We start from the raw sequence: 26,283 nt of genomic DNA on the forward strand, positions 1-26,283 counted from the left end.
TGCAACAAGAAACCCAGGAACTCGTGCGGCAGCAGGAAATGGCACTGCGGGAGCAGATGCATCAGGAGCAGCCAGGCTCTCAGTAGGCAGATGGATATGTGGCAGTGCCACCCTACACATTGTAGCAGCTCCCCTCATAGCACACTGCAAACAACCTAATATCTTTACATATCACAGTAACTATTCTAAAATTCAACTGATTAACCGACAATCAAAGCCATTATTTCAGAACCATAAAAATAGAGGGAAAGGGTGAACACTGGTTGTTTTGACTTGACTGGGCTCTCCTTTTCCCTAGCCATTGACATCTCCATTCCTTCTGGAATAATGAAAATCTGCGCACAGCTAGCAGTTTTTGGTTTAAAACTAGACTGGCACTATTTGAGAAGTGTGCAAAGGACAGAATCTGTTCCATGACTTCCCTCGTCTCCATTTTTTGTTTCTTGTATCCCTAATGTCTTGAACACATTACAACAGTACATAAAGCTCCTTTAAATGTCGCTCAACTAGCAAAATGACAAGTCCAACTAAGGCACCAATAATTTTGCTTGTTATAAATTAAACCATTCACATTCAAGTTCGCAACATGTCATTGAAAGGTTTTTACATTGCTTATTGGTTGCCCTGATGTGTTTATCACATACCTGTGTGGAGATGGATGCTCATTACTCTTATTTGTCAACATTAGTGCTGGATTAGTGTCACAAATTTAACTTAAATGTAATTTATGTAATAAAGCATTTTCTTATCAAAGCTTTCCACTACAGTTGTATTTTTCTTAAGTGTATTTTATCTACAAAGTTATAATCAGACCTTTAGTGGAAAATAAAATAACAAGCATTGCAAAACACTTACAGAATATTCTACAAGAATTGAAAGTATTGGTGGTCTGTAGTTTTTTCTTCCTCCTTGATGACATGGAATATGTGGAAGGTCCTCTTCCAAATACCTAGCATAGAAACCTAACATTAAAGCACCATCCACAAACCCAAATTAATCAATCTTGGACTTCTATGTAGACAGTACCTTACGTCTCATCCTATCTACCCCTCCTTCTGACCTAATTAATTCTAAATATTTTAGATATCAAAACATTCAAATTTATGACATCCCGTAGCCTCCACAATTCTAATGGATTAGTCTGGTTAACATTTGCTCTCTTATTAAGCTACAAAGAAAAGTTTGTATACAGATTCATCAGGTAAGATGTGGGAAAAGTATTGAACAGCAAATTTGCTATTAGAGACAAAGTACTGGAACTTACTGGTGATTGTGGTATCACTTTTTTGGAGCCAATAGATCTGATTGGAAATTTGGCAGAAATGCAAGCCCTCCAGTAATTGTCATAGCAACACATTGTGTGTCGTAGCATCTAAGAGATCATACAGCAGAGAAAGTAGGCAGTGTTCAAACAAATATGTTCAATTGGGATAAGACTAAGAGGTCATCTGACTATTTAAATAAGCAATATTTGTAAAGTTAAGATCTTGAAAGAAGAAAGATCCAGATGAGTTGTTAATTGCATTAGAGATCTAGGGAATTGAAAAGATATATTAGTTTCGTTACAGCAGACTTTAACCTTCTTCCCCCCAACATTGAGAAGGATTTGATGATTTGCTCAATGCTGACAATAGCACTGAATTTAGATAATGGAGTCTAGTTGTCTCAACACCTGTCTGGTGTTGCTAATTTTCCCTGTGTGCCTTACGATGGGCAAGTGTAGGCCCAGGGTGAAGTCCTGCCTCAACTCTTACCAGGACCAATGATTGTATAATTATTTTTTTTTTATTTGAAATTGATGTTAACCTTAAACCCCATAAATGTTAAGTATTCATGTAAAAACTGAAATAAAAGAAAACACTACCAGGAAATTATGCTTTTCAGTATTTCTGATTTTTATTTTCGACATTAACACTGAGCGAGACCCTAGGTACATTCCACTTTCCAGTGTTCCAAAATACAAAAATAGATGTTCCAGACACCATTTTGTGAAATGTTCCTTAAATGCTTTAGAATTTCTTTGTTCCATTTCAAATTTAACTTCTCTTAAATCTTTGAAGAGAAAAAAAAATAAGCACAGTATATGAACAATAGCAGCCAACAGAGGGGGCACTTGTACCGTATCCCCAGTATAAAGCTTCAGACAAACACTGCTGTCAGGAAAAAGGAGTGGCAGTGAAATTGCAAAACATGGAATGACTAGGTAATTGAAGATCTGGCACTTTCAGAGTGAGCTAAATTCAGAATATCCCAAAGGATGTCCTTTCCAAGTCCTGCATTTTATCCAACATAAGTGCCTTTTTTATCTCCCCTCCAAAAAAAAAAAAAAACATTCTATACAGGAAAGTAGTTGTACCTAAACCGTTACAAGAAGAATATGAAGTGTAAAAACATCTCCTTGATTCCGAGTACAACTGGTACAAAGAGCTTTCCATGGTTTCCCTTCAGCAGCTTTCAAGTTTAAGGCATCCTCCATCTCCTTCGCTTACAAATCTTTTCCGTCCCCTTTAAAAAACAATTAGTAAATAAGTGCAGTTATTACATGGAAAGACCTTAAAAGTTTTTAATGAGAAAAAAACACTTCTCCCTGCAACTCCAGAAACCTCCAAATAGGGAAAAAACACTAAAACAAGCATTTTAATGTAGAATCAGAGAGATAGGGATGAACAGGCTTCATTTTAGTATACTGCATCAAAGCACAAAGAGAACAGTAATTTTGCTAGCATCCCTAGTGTTAGTATTTGCTAATATGCCAGTATTCCCCAAAATAATATTCCCAAAAGAAATAGCCATCATAATGCAAAAAAAATAAGAAAACACCCCTGTGCTAAACAAGCCTTTCCAAACTATTTCTGTTGCTATTAATACAACATACTCAAAGTAAGAGTGGTTGGCCTAAAGAATAACAATTAACATACAATTAGAACTACACATTAAATTTTAAACTGTTCAAAGAATCAGTTACAGAAATTTAAAATATAAAAAAAAATATAGATGTTGACTCAAAGGAAGCTGAAAAAAATATGCCTTCTTGTTGGAAGGCATGTTCAGTTAAATCTAAATCAGGATCCTGTAAATAGACTAGCTTGTGTGAAAACTATTAATCTGCTTGATGATGGAATTCAGTAAAACAAATTGCAGGTAAGAAAAAAACAAAAGTCCAAACATCATGCATATTGGAATAAACGTTTTCGTTTGCAGTCACACATGAATCATTTGCTGTCAGCCAAATCACAACTTAAACTTGTGCTAGAAAGTTTGTGAACCCTTGAGAATTTTCTGAATTTTTGCATAAATTTGACATAAAATGTGATCAGATCTTCATCTAAGTCATAAAAATAGATAAAAAAGAACCCAATAAAACAAATAACACACAAAGGGATATACGTTATCATTCATTTAGTTATCAGAATTTTCAAAATTAAATGTCTTTGTCGGAAAAAGTATATGAACCCATGCTTTCAGTAACTGGTGTGAACCCCATGAGCAGCAATGACTTCAACCAAACGTTTACGGTAACTGTTGATCAGTCCTACACATCAGTTTGTTTAAAAACAGGTGCAAGTTTAAAGTGACACTTGTTTTAAGTGACCAAAACTGGGAATGTACCTTCTTCTCAAATCTACTGCTATTTATATTGAAAAACCGCACCATGCACAAACATAGTCTCTTACAGAAACTGCTCCATTTGTATATCATGTTTGACAGCAGACCACCACTCACCTGCAAGGACAAAGGTCTCTCAGCCTTTTGCCAATAATGCCAGCACTGAAACTCTGCTCCACAAATTGCTCCAGCACCAAATAAGCACATGGAACATCAATGTTAATTTCTGGGATTTCTGCATAAATCCGTTGAAATCCCTGGAAAAGATTTTTTAAGGGACATTAACCATCAGTGAATTTCACTAAAATTATTTTAAAAATGAACTGTAATGAATAAATTTGTAATACTATAGTTGTAAAGATCAAAATATTCCCTAGTTCCTATTTCTTAGAATATCGGTTTTTCTTTTGTTTCAAATCCCCACCTGAAAAAAGTTTCTTACCAGCTCTGGTAAGAAAAGCTTTAACCATCAATTAAAAACAAAAACAAAAGGTGCTTCAGATTTTCAAAATCATAAATACTTTTGGATATTAGATGGGGAAAAAAGTCAGATGTAATATTGCTTTATAACACTAGATGGCGTCCTCACCCTACTCATCTGGTCTACAGTGATGACAGAGGATTCCCACAGAAACTTGAGTAGCTGTAAAATCATTTTGAGGGTCGTCTCTCCTTTCGATTCCAAGACCATGACTATAGCCTACAAGAAGACAAGAAGTCAATATATTGTGCAATAATGATGAATTTATAATTTAATTCAAGTGAAAAAGGCAAGAAATAATAATTATGCCAGTTTTTTTAGAGTTTGCCAGCCTGTGGTGATGTGATCTAAAAATAACCCCTTTTTTAATTTAAACTTAAGTTAGTACTTGAAATAAGCCACTAAAAAGCTAATTTCTGACAAGGGAGGGTTACTTACAAATTCTCTTTTTTTTCAAGATAAATATGCAGGCAATTATTGAAAAAAGCACAAGCGCAATCATTTTCTTTGCAATCTTTTGGATTCAGAGGGAGAGACTTAAAGGTTTAGGGATGTAGGTGATGCAATCTCAATAGGGTAACCACTTTTCACAATACTGTATGCTACAGAGAAGGACAAATAGTTATAATTAGTGGGTTTCAAAAAACAAATGTGGCCTTACTTCATAGACAAATTCATGGTAAAAATGAGGCACTTCTAGTTCCCTGAGACACCGTTCTGCTTCCATTACTTCTCCTGACAACAGGTACTCCTTCAGAAGCAAGTTAACCTGGAAGAAGAGGAGTAACACTGTAATGTAGGGGAGCCTCTATATTAACCCACAGAACCAAATAACTGAACACTAGTAAATCAGTGTAATAAGGTGATAGCCTCCCCCACAGTGACAACTGCAAGTTGATGATCCGATTACGGTTTCTCCATGCTCCACCACCACGGAATGAGAGCCAGAACCTGTTATCAGATATAGCCAGCACCTAACAGTCTTGTAATCACCTTTACAGCTCTTCCATGAAGATCAATTGCCTAAGTGTATCTAGCTGTTATGTCTAAGTGTATCCCTTCTAGATTAAACACTGCTGTCTGCATCTGGAGATCAAAAAGTGCTTCCCAGCAGTTAGCAATAGTGGATTTATGGACAAAAATGCGCTAGTGACATTAGATTGCAAACCTAATAGCAAGCCAGCTTTCAGTTATTTCTGTCAATGTACTGTAGTAGTGGTTCAAACCAGCAAATTTATAGTACGTGCCTCCAACCCACACAAACACCTCTATATACAGTATATACATTCACATGTGTATATATCCATACTGCAGCTTGTGTGCTACCATAAAGGATAAAAGTATCTTGCATCATTGCATAAATCCCCTCTTTGTAAACTACATTGGCACCATCAAATTCAGTACAATTAAAGATTCTTCTACTTACCTGAGGCACCGAATGGTTTATCTTCAAGTTAACTAATTCACTACATGAGTACAGTCCAGCTGTTAAATCGAGATCTACTGATTCAAAAAGGCTCTATGCATTCAACACCTCTACTGTGAAACTCACTGGCCAAACCATTAGAAATTCTGTGACTGACAACCTTTTAAAATCTCACTAAAAACCTAGGTTTTTAATGTGTGAGTATTGCTCTAATTTTCCACCTTGAACAGCGTTTATAAATTAAACTATTATAAACTTCACTTTGCAAATGCAAACTTGAGCATTAATTTTTATCATAAATTGACTTGATTTACCATGACAATACATCTCTAATCTCAGTGCTAGTACATTCTGCAACCTCTATAATATTCAAATCAGTTAGCATGAACTAATTTGTTACAGGGAAGAATGCATGCTGTGCTTCAAAGGTTCCAACAATATTCCACCAAATCTGCATTCTTTTTAGAAAATGGAATGTCCCTCAAAAAATTGTCAGAAAAAGCCACACGGTCCTTATCTGCATAAATATCATTAAGAATTTACCATTCAGGTTTCTCACCTCTTTTATGAGCTGTTTGACAGGCCTCTGGCCTCCTCCTGTTCCCCACACGTTCTCTATGCGTAGACCTCCCTTGCTCATTTTTAACAGCACTGCTGCTCGGTCCAGGGCTGCTCTGTAAATACAAGCATCTTAAACCTTTAACACACCACATCTATAATGGGGGATCTTGCCAACTCCCCATATCAATGTATACAAACTGTTTCTAAAGAAACCGAGCCAACACATCCACACAGGTGAGGTGAATTATGTTGCAAGATTTGTTCTTTCAGATTTGTTCTGAGAAAAGAGGCTATGACAACACCAACCAACACTTAAACAATGGTATTCCAGTTTTAAGGCCAGCATCACCCATCTACATTCCTGTACATTAGGATACATAATCTCTACACCTACACCTGTGAAACATGTAAAATAGGATATGCATTTTGAAAACAGCTTTTATAAGCTTGGGATACTCTACACTAAAGAGCATTTTACAATGAAGATTATAAAGATACTTGTAACCCAGTTATTGCGGTCTTATCCTATGATGACCATCCAAGACTCAGCTGGATGTGATCGAGCGCAGTGCTGATTTATTCTTGGATGTCCTTATAGAACTCAGCATTGCCTAATGTATAAAAAACTTCAGTGGTTGTTGCTTTCTAAAAGGTAACAGCCAGTTGCAATGATATCGATGTCTTTTTAAATGTATTCAAATAAATGGTCCTACTTATTTTAAACTTCTCTCAGTACAAAACACAGGTTATACTTTAAGACAATCTGAGGAGATATTTTAAAGTTCCCAATGTATACCATTAGTTTGAAAGTAAGGCTTTGGACTATAAGCCTCTGATGGATTGGAACAACCAATCTTCTGAACTAAGATCACAGTATGTTAAAAACTGATTTTACATTTAAAAACCATATGTTCTTGTAAATGAAATAATTATACTCTCATTACTTTTCAGATTTTATTTATTCTATTCTCCTTTCATGGCAGGTATATAGTTTGTATGTTTACTTTTTTTTGTGTGGTATATGTTGTATTTTGTCTATTTTTATATAAGTATTCTAACAGGACCCTCTTGCAAACGAGATAATGCAAAGGGTTTTATCCTGTCAATAAACTTTGGAAAAAGAAGAAAAACAGCAGACTGAATTTCTTTAATGCCTATGTACAACAATGATTTCTGCCTTTTCTCATCAGGTACTAAAGCTAAAGAGCTGTTTCCTGGGAGAACAAGAGTAAAATCTTGAAAAGATTATTTCAGAAGATGCTCTTAGTACCTGGCATGTTCACAGTCCACTTTGCCTTTGTAGCTCTCAATGTAATTTCTGGACAGGATTTGATCCCCAACAGCTCGTGCAATGAACTGGCCAACAAGCTACAGAAAACATACAAAAGCAATTGCAATTATAAAGATGAGGTCACCAAAGCAGATGATACATCAGGAATTAAAACATCTTTAACCTGTACATTTAGCAGCAGTATCTTTCTTTTGTTGTACATCAGGGCATTAGAACTTAGAAAATGATGGATAGACTTTTATTTCACTAAGGGATTAATAAAGTATTATCTATCTATTTGTCAAGGCAAAATTTACACCACAACCATTGTACAAATGCAACAAAAACTGAAGATTTAACAAAAGATTACACTGTAATGTACAACAATATCTATCAGCTGCCTCTTACCCAGGGCCCTGTACAGACAGGTGAAATTTTGGTATTATTAATCAATAGAGGGTCACCGTCATTTGTCATGTGGCTTATGTTATTCTCAAGCACAATGCTCTATATGATGAAAAGGAATGTTTGATGTCCACACTGTTGACTAAAACTGCTAAGCATCCCATGGGACCTTCTGCCAGAGATGGAAATAATTTCTCTTTCCTCAATTCTTAAGCTTCTCCACTGTTAACCTCAGTATTTTCTGTGGTCAAATTGGCAAGAGCAGGTGGTCAAGTCAGTTCCAGCAGGGCTGTTTGTACTCCTGGGTGTCGTCAGGTTCCAATGCAGCTCTCTGCCCACAGCTCAAGACTGTGCTCATCGTTTTGTACTTAAGGACCACATGGACAGATTTGGAGGGTTTGTATTTTGTTTGGAGATGATGAGCACAAAATGCTTTTCAGACTTCAGCATTGCTTAACAGTTTGCTTCATTGTTTGACTATTATACCTTCTTAATAAAATTCAAACATCCACAACATATTGAATGTTGAATCGTACAGATCAGGGCTATTTTCATGCAAGCTGAAATGAAAAATTCACAGATTGTGTGATCACTATAACAAACGTAATCCTAACACTGAAAAGGGCTGACTGAACAGTAAGCATGTGCAGTGTAAATGCAGCAACTTGTTAAAAGATTTTGAGCCAGGGTCATTTTTAATTTGATGACAATGCATCACTCTGGAATGCTACTAGCAATGCATATGAAGTATATATACAAAATGAGTTGTTTTTAGCTTTTGTGGCACTAAAAGCACTGCCCACAAGTTTGTTTACATTGTGCAATGCTCATACCCCCGACTCAGAGATGAGAATAGACTGGTCTAGTCATTTTGCCAGGAACAATACATGTAGTCAACAGCCATTGTTTCTGTGCAGAGCCTGTAAAAGTAGTGAACTCCTCTTAACCTAAGCAGAACTAAGCTTGCAGTGTTTTTTCGAATGAGAGACAGAGGGTAGGGAGGGGGACCTTTAAACACTTCCTAAGCTGAGCTAGCAGTTGGCTCATGCAGAAACAATAGCAAGAGATCTCATGTCTCCGCGGGTGAAAGGAAAAAGCTGAAATTCATCTCTCACCAAGCTGTAGCATAGCAACATCAAATGTGCGCAGTGTAAGCGCATACCACAGAGCATCCTGTTCAGAATTCGCCCTCAGCTGATGTGGTCTGCCAAGACCGGAGGAGGGGAGATACAATCTAAAATTTTACTATTGCAAATACTCTTCCTACACCAGTTATTACGCAGGCTTTATTAAGGCTGTATTCCATTCCTTTATTCTCCATTCTTCAGCTTCCAGAAATGTGCTCCGTAATTAAAATCACTGTTATTTTTAAACAGTAAAATTGTAATTCAAGAACTTTAAAATTATAATTCTTGAAAATATAATAGTTGAGCCAAAACCTGGGAAAATTGGGAGACAACGTGAAAAGCTTGTGACGGGCTCTTTTTGCCGAACAGTCAGCTGGAGACCAATTGTGTAATAAAGTCCAGGAAAAACAGTTCCACAGTGGAATCCGAGGCAGGTGTATTTGCAGTGCTGACTAACCAACAAAAAGCCAGGTTTTCAAGCAGCAAGAAGGGGGCATGGAATGAACTACTGTCCACTTCTAGAAAAAGCCCTGGGGGTAAGTCCACTTAAAAGGTAAATTGTGCATTTACATTCACTCAACAAAGCCTTCTGAAGAGGCTGGAATTTATGTATATTGTTTGGGCTTGAAGTTTCCTGCGTTTCTTTTTCATCACAACACTTTAATTTTGAGCCAATTCAGTTTGAGAAAAAACTAATTGATAATCGTGAAAAAAGCTTGGTTCCTCTTAAGTCCATTTCCAGACCAAACCACCAATTCCATTTATCAATCTATTTTCTGACCCAATACAGGGTCACAGAAGAGCTGGAGCAGAAGCTTATCCTGGCAAGCAACAGGATCAAGGCAGGATACTACCTGGTCAGGACACCAGTCTATCACAGAGCAGACACAGACACATACAGACTAACCTACAAGTACACCTTAGGACTGTGGGAGGAAACTGGAGCACCCAGAAAAAACCCACGCAAACATGGGGAGAACGCACAAGTCCACAGAGATGGCACTCCAGGGACTGAACCCAGGATCCCAGCTCTGCGAGGCAGTAATGCTATCCACTGTGCCACAGTGCTGCGCTGAACTGCTGATAATTTTACTTATTGTTAATTTGAATACAGCTGATGGGCGACACTGATCACTTGTTCATCTACCATTTCAATCCTCTTAACACATTTAGTCCCCAATGTGTTCTTGTCCTGTATAAGAGATATGTTGACTACTTCAGCATATAAGATCCATGGAATTGTAAATGGACTGACAAACTGACAAATGTCAGTGGCTTATTGAAAAGAAAGGTTGTATACCTCCGATTTCCTTAAAAGGCAGTATTTCTCATGTAAACAGGTGTTACTTTCAAACAAACATTGAAAACTACCAATCCTATATATTGTTCAGTTTTATAACTGAGGGCTGTCACAGACAAATCAAATGACAAACCGCTACATTGACAGAAACAACTGGAGATTACAAGTATGTGGACATCAGTGCACAAGGCAGACTTTTGTCTTCTGCCGTCTCAAAAATGCCTAACCCCCCCCAAAAAAATGTCTAGTTAAAAAAAAGATTCACCGTCTTCTTACACAAAAGAAAACTCCTGCTTTTTTGATGTTCCAGATCACTTTTTTTTACCATATTAGAAGTTAATTCCTCACATCATAAAAATGTCACTTCAGCTTCTCTAACCTTAATCACAGGAAACCCATAGCAAAACGCACAGTGGAAGAAAAAGATGTGGAACCCCCCTGCATCCCCCCAAGGGCAATCAATACAAACAGCAGAAAAGAAACTGTTTGTTAGTGGGGTGTCCCATACCTGTGGAGCCCCAGGCGTGTCCAAGACTAGGTCCGGCAGCTCCCTCAGCAACCTGTCAAATGATTTCTCCACATCATCAGGGCTGAGCACCTTCCCACACAGGTCAGTCAGCAGCTGGGAGGTCAGCTCTCTGTGGCTGGCTTTGGCCTCTAAGGCCAGGGACACTGCCAGCAATGGCACACCACTCTTCATCTCTCCCAAATTCAACTCACTCAGCAGCTCCTGCAGCAAGGACAGGAACATCAGACTGTGTGCAGCAGTAGCTAAAACACCATTTCTTCTTGGAAAGAATTCTCTCTAATAGGTTTTTAAAAACCTTTGCACATAAGCACTTGCACCTGTGTAGGGACTTCCTTTCACATGATTGTGTCTTTTGCTCTGCAAGGAAGTCCCCATTGTAGACTATGACAGAATTATCAGGTGGTGGTATTCCTCATCATGAGCATATCTTTTGTACTACTCCAATAATTTTGTTTTCTGTAACATGGTCAGGACGCGTATAAAATGCAGATTGAAAGTAAAAGCTCCAATTTAGAGTGCACAAAAATAAGCTCTTGAAAGATTTGAATTTTGCACACACTTCTGCATTTAGAAATCACAGGATCTTCTGCTAGATACCAGTTTTTGGTTCACTGCTTTTAAATCCACTCAGCTGTTTGCAGCACCATTATCGTCGTCGTTGGTGTTCCCATCATAATTACAGACTTTCCCTATTTATACTTCAAAGACTCTTGCTTAGATGAGAAACATTCATTTAAAAAGAGAAAAATTACTAAGGCACTTAATCACAGTTTCAAAGAATCTGTTTAAACTGAACCTTGGTTAAGAGCCCACAGAGGGAAGTAAAAATCCGTCCGAAGCCCATTTTTATCCTTAATTTAAAAAAATATATATACGGTTCTCCTGGCAATACTCCATAGCAAAAACACATACTTTTCTCCTAAACCTGCATTCTTATTATTATGTTTACAAAAACATTTAAAGGCTTTAAAATAGAGCCACATAAGGCCATTATGCTGAATTCTAAAAAAATAGTTTAGACATGTTCCTAAGACATTCGTCACTGAAGATTAATGGTTGTAAACCTTCCTTAATTTGCATGTATAGGGACTGCAGCATGTAATGGATAACCTCTGCACTTTAAAGGCTTATAAAAAAACTAACTGAATACAGGCTCAGTTCTGCAAATGGTTGCATTATCTCAAAGCTCAAGCAAGGCAAGACTGCAGTCAAGTGAAAGTTTTCACAATAAGATGCAGAGCAATAACTTACTACAACTTCATTAGTATCCCCATGCTCAAAGTACTCCTGCACAATCGGTGTCACAGTCTTCTCAAAGGCCCCCTCATCCAGTGGAAGGACCACAGTTTCGTAGACACAGTTCTCCTGTGAAACCAGTTACATCAATGAAAATTTGTCTGGATATTTTAACCTCTTTATACTGCAACGTCTCAATTACACTGAACTGAAGGAGCTTTACTTCTGAAAGTGATCCCTAAATCAGTATCCTGTGGTAATAAGGACAAAGGTCAAAGTTTAATCTGATAACAGCATAAAATCTCTATACCCAAGTAATACAAGAAGAAAAGAACTGGCAGTTTTACCACTTAAAGCCACCACAAAGTTGATCAAAACAATTTTTACACAACTGTGTAAGGAATGATAACTTACTTATACAGCACATACAAACCAAAACCAAAACTGTTGTACAAACTTGACTATTTGGAACATTTCATTAAAAGCTATATTTGGCTGTTCACAAATGCTCCAAGTATGACAGTAAGTGAGGATTTGTGCAATTCAGTTTTACCACAGTGCAGTCTAACCCCGATTTATTTCCCTGTGCTTAGCTTCCACATTATCCAGTCCAAGAAAAGCAAAAATAGTATATTAACCAGATTTTCCAGGGTGTCATAGAAAATACACAATCAACCATGGAGAAAGTACTTGTTGCTGTTGCACAATCAAGGGTAATGTACTGTAAGGCTACATGTTCCATTAACAAGGCTCTACCTTCATTCACAATGCTGCAGGAATTAGGGGAATTATTCACACAATATTACTTTCATAAATTTGGATTTTAATTAGGTCTAGCTTTATTTATGCGGTCTACAATTTTGCAACACTCTCCCCCATCCCACACACACCATTAGTACTTTCCTCCTGAACTGTAGTAGCTTTGGCAGTATTTGTTTAATGGGACTGATTCAAACTTGAACAAACTCATCTGATCTTGTGATACATACTGTAAGCTAGGACACAAAGGGTTGCTTATACACAGTACAATACTTAAAACAACAAAGAATATCAGTGCTTTATATCTTGCAGAGCAGTGACCCAAGACATTTTATGCTAACAGTAGGGGCCTTGTTTTGTGATAACCTACAATATCACAGGACCATGAAAGCCAAGTAGTGGCGTTAACTTAAATTTTGTTCACTGTCATTATGCCAAACAAAGTACAGACAGAGCTAGTAGGAAAATAAAAGACATAGCTAAGCATCACATAATATTTTTTATGTTAACATTATTTCAGTTTTTTAAATTGATACTTGATTGATACTCTGGTTTTTCCATATCACTATTAATAAAGGTTCAGTACTGCTTTTCCACAATTATCCACATCTTGCAACACAATTCATACAGTACCTTACTGGATTTTTTAAAGTAGTGTGTTACTCAAAACATTTGTTATGTATCTGATGGTATTTAAAAACTTTAAACAAAACACAGCTATTGTTTCCACAGTATCACTCAGTAACTGCAAGCATGTTAAGAGTATTATGACAGAATGTTAAAGAAATTTTATAAACACCAAGAGAAGCAAAACCAAGTCTAGATAAGCTCCACAAAAATAAGGAGTACTCATGTACCAAAAAGAGTAATCTGTAGATCCTAGAAATGATCTGTATTTAAATACGTCACAGTGAACACATTCAAGAGGAAAGAAATTTTGATATGCAGAGCTATTTAGGAGCAGTGGGCTAATATAGGTATAATGCTTCTTTTTCGTTACATACACTAATGCACATAAAACGACTGTGCCTCTCCATTCTCTTCTGCACTTTCTACTGGTCCATGTTAAACTGTTCAATACTTTACTCCAAAAACTCCAAAAGATTGATGAGTTCACATTTGAAGTAAAGAGGTTTACGAACTTATAAGATGCTATTATATGTAGATAAATTAAAATAATTTATGCATAATTGACTAAAATTTTAATTGTTCTCCAAATTTAATGGCAAAGTTTAAGTTGGGCAGGTAAGAATTCACACCCTGGACAGGAGTGCAAGAAATTCAGCCATCATTACCTGATCTTCATCATAATTTGGGTCTCGGACATCGATTTCTTCAAGGTCATACACCTCGCCAGGAGGGCCCCAAACTCCTTTACCTCCAGCGCCACCTACAAATGGAGAGTAAAAAACATACTCCTCAGGAACAAGATCCAACATAATCATTATCCCCAAGTGGTGCTTTTTGGTGTACTGCAGGGATCAATAGTACAGAACTGTAAATATAATAAACACTAGAAACCTGGCTACTGATCAAGAACTGCACCGCTGTTATTGTATATATGTGATCTGGCTGAATTTTCGGGTTTCAGCTTCACTTGATCCTACATCACAAACGAACTGCTTTCAACCCTGGAGCTCTGGGGTGCCTGTGTGTGGAGCTTGTGTGTTCTCCCCATGTTCGCGTGGGTTTCCTCCAGGTTCTCCAGTTTCTTCCCACAGTTAAAAAAAAATACTGGTAGGTTAACTGGCTTCTGGTAAAACTGCCCTGGCGCGAGTGTGTGGGTGTCTGTGTCTGCCTTGCGATGGACTGGCGTCCCGGTTAGGGTGTACCCCACTTTGTGGCCATGGCTTGCTGAGATAGGCTCTGGCTGACCATGACCCTGAATTGGATAAAACAGAAAATGGATGGATGGATACTACAATGGCATATCAGCCAGCTTTACAGCATAAAAGTTTTGAGGATTTTGCCACAGGGAGCCCCTTCTGTTCCTTTAAGGTTGCAATCCTTTTTTTAAACCGACAAAATCAGTGAAGAAGAAACCATCATTGACGATGACAATATGGAAAGAACTCACTGAGGCAGCAGAATATTTATCTGAGCAATACAAGTGAAGTATCATGCTGAAAGGTACAGCATTCCAAGCTATGAACCCCAAGCTGTCTGCAGTGCTGCATCGAAGTCTCACTGAATTGTGAGCAGGTTATGACCGAGGTGTAGGAGTTAAATTGGTCAAATAAAGACTTAACTGCACTAAAAGAAAAAACAACATTTTTCTCATTATTCGCATTGCTGCTGAACCTGCTCAGAATATAAGGGTAGCAAGAGCAGGCGCACATGCAGGTTCACCTCTTTACTATTGGTTTCCAAGACCAAATGCACACTCACTCATTTCCAATGTCTCCGACAGAGCACTTTTTTTTGTATTTGTCCTTGTAAGTTATTGGGCTGCAGACCATCTGTTTAACCCTGGAAACTAAAGAAAACGGCTAAAAAACACACCCAAAAAGAAAATCTGATCTCTGTTCCTAGCCTAAATCGATCTTTGTGTTCCATTTGCTGCTTTTATAAATGAGCTCAATCATTTCCAGGCACACAAACCTCCGGGTTAGTCATCTTAAGCAGGTGCAAACATTTAGTAAAAGACAGCTTTGCCAGTTTGCAGATATAGGTTAAAAAAAATGACTTAGAATCAATAAGATACAATAAATGAGAATTGTGTCATTGTCATGAGAATTGCCAGTCAACTAAAACATACCACTGCAGCATCAACCAGAGTTGTTTAACAGGTTTTAGTTCTGCAATGGCTCCAACAGACATTGTACATTGTAAATATGTGATTATTTAAGTGGTGATGGTATATCTCAGCTCTTTTTTTCTTATCAAGAAAAAACTAAATATTAAAGTACAAGTCAATTATACCTAATAAAGGTACCATCTCCATCATCTCCATACATAAAACTTCATATTAGTAAAGTAATTCAATGGGCTACTTTGCAGAGCCCAAACTAAACACTACTTGGTGTTAAAATGAGCCATTCTGACATAATTAGGATTTGTTTTTTTATAGTAAGTACAATGGCTGGTATCCTACATGAGAGGAGAGCAAAATAGCTCTAGCTAGTCGAGCAAATTGCTCAGTGGCACCATGAGCACTTTCTGACAATTGATCCTGACCTGGAAAAACAATGTTGCCCTGGAAGTCTGCCAAAGAAGGCATATTGTTCCATCTTATCATAACTCATGTGGGACTTAGACTAATGTACTCTGAGGGATTAACAGGAAAGTCCACCTTTATCTCATTCATTACGGGGCTCAAAGTCATCATCGTGCAGCACGTAGCCCCTCAGTACGTACTTCCAAGATTGGGGTCAACAGAAACTGTAAGAGACACCAGCAGTGGTTAAAAGAGGAGGCTGGGCTACATCGGTCAAAAGATTATTCCCAATTTACAAATGGCTGGTTTAAAAATAAAGAGTTCTGACAATGAAGCACCATATGTAGTTTTTCTGCATACAAGATGTGCACCTACACAAAATGTATCTTCTTGATCTGTAAATTCTTTGTATGACAAAAAGCAAACTTTAATTTTCTACTACAGAAATACAACAAGGAAAATATCACTGTCAGATTCTCCAACTGATGGGTAACAGCTAAAAATTGCAACTAGAATATCAGTTATGCATCTTAATCCCCTAGCAAATTAATTTCAAAAGATATTTTACCGTGTCTTGTAACCTTTAGGTGAATGGCAATAGGCTTTTTTGTATCGCATCCGTGTAAAGGTTAGATGTAAGTTTGATTAAGGCCATGTAGAAAGCACAGCATGAAACACTACCTTTTCAAATGTTATGTCTTTGCTGCTAAATATCAGGGCATGCCTGACTCACCAGTGAGTTTTCAAAGCCTCACTTGCTTTCCTTGTGTTTAATGCAAGTTTTGTGCAGTCACTGATTTATGTTTTTTAAAGGAAAATTAAATTCTGAAGTAATTATCAACTTTACTTATCCAACTCAAATTCAGATGTACTGGAAACACCCTATTTAATGACTGACAAAGGATGTAACCACTGGTCCTACAGTGTTTGTATTCAGTGCTCCTGTCTGAAACACTTTTATATCACACCTTAGTAAGTAAACCAGGCAGGAGAAAAACATGGCTCCAGTAAACCCCTTAAAAACAGTGATCTCACAATTCCCATGATAAGCAGGCATCTGGGCAACGGGGTACATCTGTGCAGCACTTCATTCAGTGACTCTTTCAAGCACTTCGGCACTTGAATAAACACTTTATGCAACTCTTAATTTTTAAATTCACTTGACACTACAAGAAAGGGGGTTTTCAATTGCTCTGATCCCTTATAAAATGCACTACCTGGTAACACACTGAAATCCTGTGCTATTGCATTTGTACGTATGAGCTCAACCCCAAACGGGTACACCAGATGAACAGAAGACCCAACCACTACTACAGCCACCTACAGTGAAACAGAGAGCAATGTAGGTCAAATAAACAGGTTCTGGATATTAGCACCTACTTTCACATCAACTGGATATCACTTATTTTATCTGTAAAAGGTAGTCCAAAATCAAATACATTTTCATCTAGGTAATTGCATCAACTGGGCGTCAGCAAAACTAGCTGTTTGAGGATCCTTCTAACTCATACAAACAAAAAGACATTTACGAGTTTACTCTGTACATCACATCTGGGATTCTTCACCTGCTACTTGATAATCTTATCTTTTTAAAAATTAATGCAACATATTTGGAGATAACTACCGAATTAAGCAGGACTTGCAGAAAAACAGACAAGACTGGCAGAAAACTACCTTTCTTCGGCAGTCCCCTGCCCTTCCCAGACCGGGACTTTCTGTCCAGCAGCTTGCTCTTGGGGCTGGTAGGGGTGACCAGCGGGCTGCGGGTGCTCTCCCCGTTATCGCTGAGGGAGTCCCCCCGGCCAGAGTCTCGGGAGGAGTTCTTCCTCAGCCGCCTCTTGGCCTTGGCCTTCACCCGCGCTTCGTGGATGGTAACTGTGGGAGAGGTGATCCAGTTCCCATTCATCTCATTGTCCAGCTTGGTGGTCTCCACCTTCTCGTCTTCACCAGACGGACTGGAGTCACTCAAAGCTTCGGCTGCTGTAGAAGACAATTCACTCATCAGTCCCACTCACATTTTTTTGTCCCCCCACTATGGAAATCTCAAAAGAAACAGGCTGGCTGTTACCACCTGTACAGATCATGGGTCTTGTTTCAATCAAACTGGCCTCTTGACATTCAAACTCCTTCCACAGATTTCTTCCCTGTGCCTAAACCTTCATTTAAACTTAAGTTGATAAGCTTTCCAGCATAATTCTGTTTGGCCAGAAGGAAAACAAAGATTTGCCTTCTGTGAACCACTGTAGCCAGGAGCCAAATCTATTAAAGCAGAAGAAAAAGGGAAGGAGAAGCTTAAAGCATCTTTATTAACTGCACGTCTTTGAATGTATAGAGTACAGGTCTCTCAAGATGTGCTGAAGAAATCCACTTGGACAAGAGCTGCTCTGCTCCTCACTCAGATGGTACTTTCACGCAGGACAAACATTAAAAACACATACAAATCTGATTCTGGCGACAGTCTAGTGAGGCATCCGACATTAAACTTGCCAGCTGGAATGAGGTCAGTACAGGTAATAAAAGGACAAGTCAAGAACATCAAATTCTCAGGTGTAAAATGAAACAATGTTTTCCACTGTTTTTACCATTGCAGTTAAGATCAGACTTAATTCATTAATATTCCACCATATTTGGTCACACTACTTACTAAACCTTTTGCCATTTCTAGCAGTACAAGGCACAAAGCTAGTCCTACTGGGAAAAAAAAGTCCCATTGCCAAAGATATGCATGGTAGTGTACCACTGAATTAAGTTTGATCTTAAACTGCATCTATTTCTTCAACTAAACATAAAAAGACCTTGGCCAAATGAGGAGATTCACGAAGCAGATTTATGGCTCAGATTTGCTTTCTCCCAATTACACTGACGATGATCAGTTTGCGCTACTGCAAACAAGAGAAAGGTGACTTATCTATTGGACACGATTTTAAACAGGATGTGGACAACATTTGTGGAAACTTAAAACAGTATTTGTAAACTAGAATGCCGTACTACAAATGAGCAGCTGGTTAGTGGCGAGAGCAGCACATGAATTTCTCTGCATGCGTTTTCAAGTCCATCACAGTCAGTCAGGAGCTGCTCCTACACAACACTTTGAGATTAAGCAAAATCAAGCTGTATGGAACTACACACTTCAGCAAAGGACACTCCAGAACAACTGAAAAGACCCCCAATAATCTCCGTAATAAGCTCAAATGACTTTGTGTGAACAGGAATTGCATATGTAAGACTGTGATGTCTGCAAAAGGGCTTGCCTCACTTTAATTAAACATGTCAATGCAAGGTGTGGTTCAGAATTAAACCATACAGATAGATGGTAATTAATGCTTACAGAACTTACTTAACCTCCTTATAGTTTTAGGTATAACTACAGATACCTGAATAACTAGAAGTTAGAGATATGACCCTTTTAAAGTAATGAAAAGAAACGCAAGATTGCAATACAACTCTAAGAGCATATACCATTCTTTTCTTTAGAGAAAAGTGCTCTCCGTAAAAACTAACAACTCAATTTCAGAACCTTATCAAATGAATCGTCACTCTGAAAGCAGAATGTACAATTCAATTACCTCATTAAGTGAAGATCTAACAAGCCGTTTAAAATTAATAAAATATACTCGCTGGCACATGCTGAACTCCAGTCTTTCGTCGTTTCTGAGCTACGTATGGAAGTCGCCGCATTTTGTCTTTCCATCAGCTGGATGTTTTATCAAGTCACTCTGGATGCAAGAGCAGATTCCTTAAACACCAGAGCAGCGTTACCCACCTCTTTCCAACTGACTCCCCAACTTCAGCGACAAATAACAGCCTGTACTTCCTTCGTGCATTTTGCGCCACGGTAATATAAAGTAAGAGAAAGTCCATAACTAACACATTAAAATCCAAGAAAAAAAACATGAAATGTTAAAAAACGAGCTGGCTGTAGGGGGAGTGTAGCAAACGAGGCATCTTACCTACGTGGTTAGCGTTAAGCCAAGCTTCGATTTCGGTCGCCATGGTGCACAAAGCGGTCCGCTGCAAAAGCAAAACAAAAGCCGAAGTTATTATCCTTCCGTCAAAAAATGCAAATTTATCACACTTGCAGACACGGCTTTCCCTGCACGTCGTGTACGTGTTTTTCTAAACGAAAATTCTGCAGGAAAGTTGCAAGACATTGAAGTCACACACTTGTCCGTACATGCCCGGAGATCCTCTGTCCCCCTTTCTCTGCGGGAACAGCATTGTGTCACACACGATCTTGATTTCTTATTCCCTGTTTCCTATACCTTTGAGCCACGGCGATACCCCAGAGCATCATTCAAACATTTTGCTGTAAAGATGATGTAAACGGTCCCCACCATTAGTGGGGTACCACTGGCAAGCTACTTGGTTTCTAGAAAATTCTACGAGTTTCGCTCTGCAAATCCAGCAGATAAATTAAACAAGTACCTGATGCAAAACGTAAAATAATGACAAATGTATACATTACCGTGGATAAACACTGCATTAAATGACCCATTACAGTAAATGCTTAGAATAATGCAGACTAACGCATCAATTGCACTACATTAGCATGATGCCATAATTTGAATGCAGCAAAGCAGGTGCAGTTAATTATTCAACAGCACTAAAAGAAGCTGAGCCATGTTTCTGATTTAACGTCCTTGTTTCGTTTACTAATACCTGTAGTCTTGTACTATATACCGAGTATGCCAACTTAGTGTTAACTATGTTTATTATCTACAGTACTTAACCAACAACAATCAGAGCTTCCAAAAACACCTAATTTCTGTTTTCTTAATCTCGTACATTACAAAATTTGAACAAAAGCGATCATACTTTACAACTGGAGTGCAATGTTATGACCGCAAAAGTATCCACTAGTTGTACTAACCTACTGTGTTCACTCAAACCCAGTCCCAGCTGCAACTTCCAAGTCTCGATTGTTTTTGTTTTCTCTGCCCAGCAACAATGTCACATGATCTCCACCCCTGCATTTTATTGGTCAGAGGAAGGGAGGCGGAATACTTCAACAACCTATCGGAACCACTGCATGTTTTTTTAAAAACTCACTTACGAAAATAAATAAAACAAGTCAATTCCACCTTTTTATGTGCTGCCACCTACAGGTTGGCGGTCCTGTACTACCGCTGCGCGTTAATTAAACAAATCGACTGCATTGTGGTGAGGTAGCCCTATACACTTCTTATATAGGGTTACCAGGTTGTAAGTATCCATTGATAATTACTTCTGAAACAAAACTAGACAAAATAATTACAAAATTTGGATCTGATACAACTTAAAGTACTGTTTCAAAAAGCAGGTTTTCACTACAATGACAAATAAAATGAGGTTTTGGAGAATCATCAGAATTCCTGACATTGGAATTCTGGATATGATTGCACTCTTTTCTGGCGCTTTAACACAAATTGTTTCAAAAGCGTGTAAAATACTTCCGTGATAAAAAGTATTTAACACATGTGATTTACGAACGATGCGGTTACGCATATTAGATTAACAAACCTGCTACTGTATATGCGTCCCTTGTCTTCCATACTGTTGATGATGCATTATTTGCAATTCTCAAAGCAATGTGAAGCAGCACGCATGAAAAGGAAGATGGTCCCATACATACAAATTCTTTAAAATGTATTTACTATGTATTTGAATCATTTTCAGTTCATGAAAATTATTTGCGTAGTTATAGGGAGTCATTAGAGCTTACTATTCAACCTCACAAGAATAACTTTCGGTCCTTGGACTACTCTCTTTTAAGCACCCAGAGCGTTCTTTTCATGCGCGGATTTCTTTTTCTCCGCATGGTAACTTTTAAACCGGATAATTTGAGCACAAGAAGACTGGGTACAACAATACAGAACCCGCAGCTAGAGTGCCTTTCACAATAACCAGAAAACAAACCGTGCTTAGTTATAAAAAAAATAGGTTTTAAATAAATTATACCTGATACACAGTATATTGTGGGGAAGTTGATAAAAAAATCCAGCTGTTTCACATTAAGCAATGAATGAAATGTCCAAAGTAATAACACACATTGAGAATGTACAATCATGTTGCTTAAATTCCTGCATGAGTCTGATTACACTGGATTTAAACGAGTGAGAGAGAAAACAATCCCACTAAAAGAAATTACAAATCAGCAATGGACAGATACAAAAAAGACAGATATTATCTCATATGCAGCGCTTGATCACCTTCAGGCCAGCAGCCCAAGCAGCAGGAAGGCAGCCTGCTCATTAGATGTGACTGGAGCCGGACTGCTCTGGCTCAGCAGTGTACAGTACCACTGTCTCTCTGGGCTGCTCCGCGATGGCGTCAGGCCTCCTGAGGAAAAGGGGGATAAGTGGATCCACGGCTCACCTCCGTGTTGGCGGCAGTAAGAGAGTGAGACTTCCCTTGTCTGGGACGCTGGCCAATTGCTCCTCTTTGCAGCAATGAAGCTGCCATTTACAGAGGGGTCAAGTGGAGCACTGTGGTCAAAACTAAGCCTCATCCAGGTGTAAATAACACTCTCCATGCTGTGACAGGCAGCTCAATAACAGCTCCTCACTGTCAATCCAACGTACAGTGCTCTCTTGGTTCACAGATAAAAAGCAATAATACAGTGTTTTGTGTTTAGATAAACTTACAGATACACAGACAGGTATAGACAGAAAAATGAATGGATTCTTTCTTTGGTTTAAGTTTTAATCTCTAGTAAACATGCAGATTATTAATATTAAAACCTTTCTTTCTTCTTCCTTGCGCTGTGGTTTGTAATATATACTTATTTTTGATTCACTGCATGATGGCCTACTTGTTACCATGGTGACATGCATCCAAGTCTTATGTTACCCTAGATAAATTGGGCCTAATTTCAGAGAATTAATCATCGAAATTTTTATGCAATTGCTTTGTGCAAAATTACCCTCCACATGCATTAAACTTACTTTATAACACATTACATTTTTAAATGAGCTTTTGTTGAAATAAAACAGTGAAGTTGCTTTCAAAAATGCTCAAGTAAGCATATATTTTAACAATGTAAACTGCTAAATCAGTACATTCCCTGCATTTTCAGTGGGAAGAACATTGATTTATGGTGGCAAAGCTCCTTTTGATATAAATAAACCTTGTGTGAAACCTAGAAACTGAAAAAGATAAGGTGGTGTTAAGAAACCCTGACAACGACAACAGTTAACAGTAGAGTAGAAGGGAAGGCATTACATTAATAACATTGTCTTTCAAAAAATTGGCTAGCTACCTTTCAATGTCTCATTTACAAGAAAACTTGTAAATATTTGGTGCACAAATGTCCTTGATAAGGATTTTTATTTTCCACTTTTGGATAGCCTGTGAAAATGAAGTAATTCACAAGGCTTTCATCTTCTGCTTTTACAGCTCAGGGTGTGGACACTATTGCTCTTTTCACACAAAACTGTAAGCCAAACTGTTGTTTTTTTTTTCAAGTTTAATGAGAGGTTCACTTTCTTGTTATTTTCACTAACTCACAGGCTACTTAATTGTAATTATTTCATTTTTTATTGAGGGAGAGCAAATAATTGTGATAGCAATGTGAAAAACATGGGAGTTCTAAGCTCAGTGTCTCAAATGAATGCTGAACACCGTGAATAACAAAATCTTGTTTAAAAAAAAAAGACGTGGTAAGATTTTATGCTGCACAGATTGCCTGTCATTGTAGAAGAGGGTGGATATAAAGTTTTACAGGTGACACATGATTGCAAACAGCTCTTCAAAAGGCTCTGACTAGTTGGATGTCAGCAAGCCACTCACCTCATTTGTTCTTTTCTGAGCTCATAAATCTACTGTAGGAACTGCCAGCTGTCTGTGCCCACTGAAGTATGCTGGTCACAGATCTGTCTCTGGTTACACTGCTTTGGAAGGAAAGAAACACTGGGTTCAAAGCAAGGGAAGATGACACAGAGTGTTATCAGAGCTGTGAAAGCATGAGTCTTTTATATCAAATCAAGAAGTCTAAATTCCTTTAAAGTAACTGTCCTTTGGTACTGTAACATATGATAATGTATTTCAGAAGTCACTACCCCCCCTAATCTTAATTACTTAGTTGAACTAATTATTTGGATAAGAACCATTTTTTAGGTCCAATCAAATAGATGATTGAAAAGACCTGCAGTATCCTGACATTGATGCCTTTATTATTATTATTTTTAATTCAGTACTCTGTTCTATTAAAAGCTCTTTTTGTGTGTACTGGAATCTGCATTGGTTACTAAGCTCATCAACAGCCAGCACTGGAACTTGTTAGTACACAGTAATTAGATTGGTTGCTTACAGATCACTCTCTAGCCTTTCCATTCTAGTGTCTTTTAGATTTAAGACAGGGGAAAGGAAATGCAAAAGCACAAGCACAAGAGCCTTGTACTGAAGATTAAAGGAATCAAATCCATTGCAATACCAAACTGGCTAAGGAAGTTGTGTCTTTAAGACAGTCGTTTCCACGTACTACTGTGTGTCAAAAAACATGGCCTTGCCTTGTTCTTTGGTACATTTAATCTTAACTGCAATGGCACTGTGCCTTTGCGTGACCATTTATTTTTTGTTCGTGGGAGATAGGAGAGATGCTCTTGAGCTGTTTTTTTCACTTTAGATAGGTGTGCTGTGCATTATTCTTATTTTATCATACAAAACCCTTGTGAGGCTCTGCCGATATAAAAGCAGATGGAGCTGAAAGGATCATGAGGACCTGAATACAGAAAGAGAATGTGCGCGGCAGAGCAGGAATACTATTTTTAAAGAATGTAAGCACCCACACAGGCATCTAAACCCTTGACTTTTCATGTCATACAAACATCACATTAACAATAACAGCATGTCTCACTCACAGACACTAACACTAAACCAGATAAGACAACAGGTCTTTATCTTCCTCAGACGAACAGAAGATCAGAACTAAAAATACAAAACTATTTTATTATATACAGTATTATAGTTATTGGCCAGCACAATGGCGCAGGAGTTAGCATTGTTGCCTCACAACACTCAGGCCCTGGGATCAATTCTGGACCTGGGGTGCTATCTGTGTCGAATTTGTTAGTTCTTCTCAGGATCGTGTGGGCTTCTTTTGGGTGCTCTGCTCTCCTTCGGCAGTCCAAAGACATACTGTAGATTGGTTAATTGGCTTCTAGGAAAATTGACCCTGGTGTGAGTGTGTTTGTCCTGTCCAGGGAATACCCTGCCTTGTCCACATTGCTTGCTGAGATTGACTCCGGCTCCACTTCGACACTGAATTAGATGAAGTGGTAAGAAAATGGGTAAATGGATTATTGTCATTAATGGCAAAATATGAAATAATGTATACAATCATGCTGTCTCCCTTTCTATGTTTATTAAATTCTTAAATACAATGCTTCTTTTTCGTAGTTTGGAAAGATATGTAAGCGTAAAAAAAAAACTCAGAAAAAGTAGGGGGGCATTAATACCAAAGTCCTGGCTGAATTCTGCTTAGTCTGGTCTTCCCCACGTTCTCCTTGTGAATCAGTGAAGTACTTGATAAAGTACTTTTTCACATCTACACGACCTGCCATTTCATGGGTCTGCAAATATGCTTGGAATTATAAATAGGACATTCCTATAGTTTTTTTTTTACAAAGAACAAGTAAAAAAAACTCATCATGTTTGCAGACGTGTTAGAACTTTGCAATGGCACTGGATGAGAGGTGGCTTTCATTACAGAGACAGTTTAAACTCACCAATGAAACCTAACCTGCCTGTCTTTGGAAGACCATGCTGACTCCACACAGACAGGCACCAAAACCTTTAATCAAACCGATAGTACTGCAGCAGCTACAGATGCCTATTTGACACATGAAGGATCTCTGTAGGAATGATATTAAACCTAAGAAGACATAAGTTCCCAAAACTAATAACTAAGACTACAGGCTTCTTTGGAAAATAAAAACATATGTAATCTTGTTTCCTTTGTAGCAATTATTTTGTTGGTATTCTTCTGTTAAATTTCATGCTGCACTCTGCAATCAGATGAGAAACGATCAACCCCCTGCTCCTCTGTTAATTTATCCACTAGAGGGCGCCTCCCCATTTAAAACTGAAAAACGTTCTTTAGCGTTAGAGTCAGGGCGGCCGAGAATAACACGGTATTCAAGAAATGTATTTTACAGCAGTAGCAGCAGCACGAACAATAAGATTAAAAAGAACCAAATAATTGTCAATTTGTCGTTTTTTAAAGGGTCTGGCAATGCTTGACATTTTATGGTTGAACACAAGACTCTTACTATCGTAGACATTTAAAAAATTAAATTCTTATTCATGGGGCATTATATGGTAGTAAACAACGTATCACGTGGTCTCATGATCACAAGATACATTTTTCCTAAACAATTTGGTATGCTGCTTCATGATGGGTCCAATATTTTATAGGTCAGGTGGGTAGCTGCGTCAGCATGCGTACTGT

At 38.1% G+C, this 26,283-nt stretch overlaps 1 protein-coding gene across 5 annotated transcripts; it reads right to left on the reverse strand.

Moving 5' to 3' along the window:
- Window positions 1–1,871: 1,871 nt before the first annotated feature.
- Window positions 1,872–20,810, reverse strand: pdcd4b (programmed cell death 4b). Of its 5 annotated transcripts, none has more exons than XM_015347447.2 (12): window positions 20,728–20,810; window positions 19,808–19,868; window positions 17,532–17,837; window positions 13,996–14,090; window positions 11,957–12,070; window positions 10,685–10,906; window positions 7,345–7,442; window positions 6,073–6,187; window positions 4,749–4,856; window positions 4,196–4,306; window positions 3,724–3,863; window positions 1,872–2,505 (listed from the first exon to the last, which is right to left on the reverse strand). In XM_015347447.2, the coding sequence occupies exons 2-12, from the start codon at window positions 19,848–19,850 to the stop codon at window positions 2,445–2,447; spliced, it is 1,413 nt and encodes a 470-aa protein (XP_015202933.2). In that variant the 5' UTR covers window positions 19,851–19,868; window positions 20,728–20,810; the 3' UTR covers window positions 1,872–2,444. The 5 variants fall into 5 exon arrangements, with proteins under 5 accessions (XP_015202933.2, XP_015202935.2, XP_015202934.2 ...); XM_015347449.2 differs by having other exon boundaries at window positions 19,812–19,868; window positions 20,728–20,744; XM_015347448.2 differs by having other exon boundaries at window positions 20,673–20,739.
- Window positions 20,811–26,283: the final 5,473 nt, after the last annotated feature.

This window comes from Lepisosteus oculatus, chromosome 4 (genome assembly GCF_040954835.1).
Source record: "Lepisosteus oculatus isolate fLepOcu1 chromosome 4, fLepOcu1.hap2, whole genome shotgun sequence".
Taxonomy (NCBI): domain Eukaryota; kingdom Metazoa; phylum Chordata; class Actinopteri; order Semionotiformes; family Lepisosteidae; genus Lepisosteus; species Lepisosteus oculatus.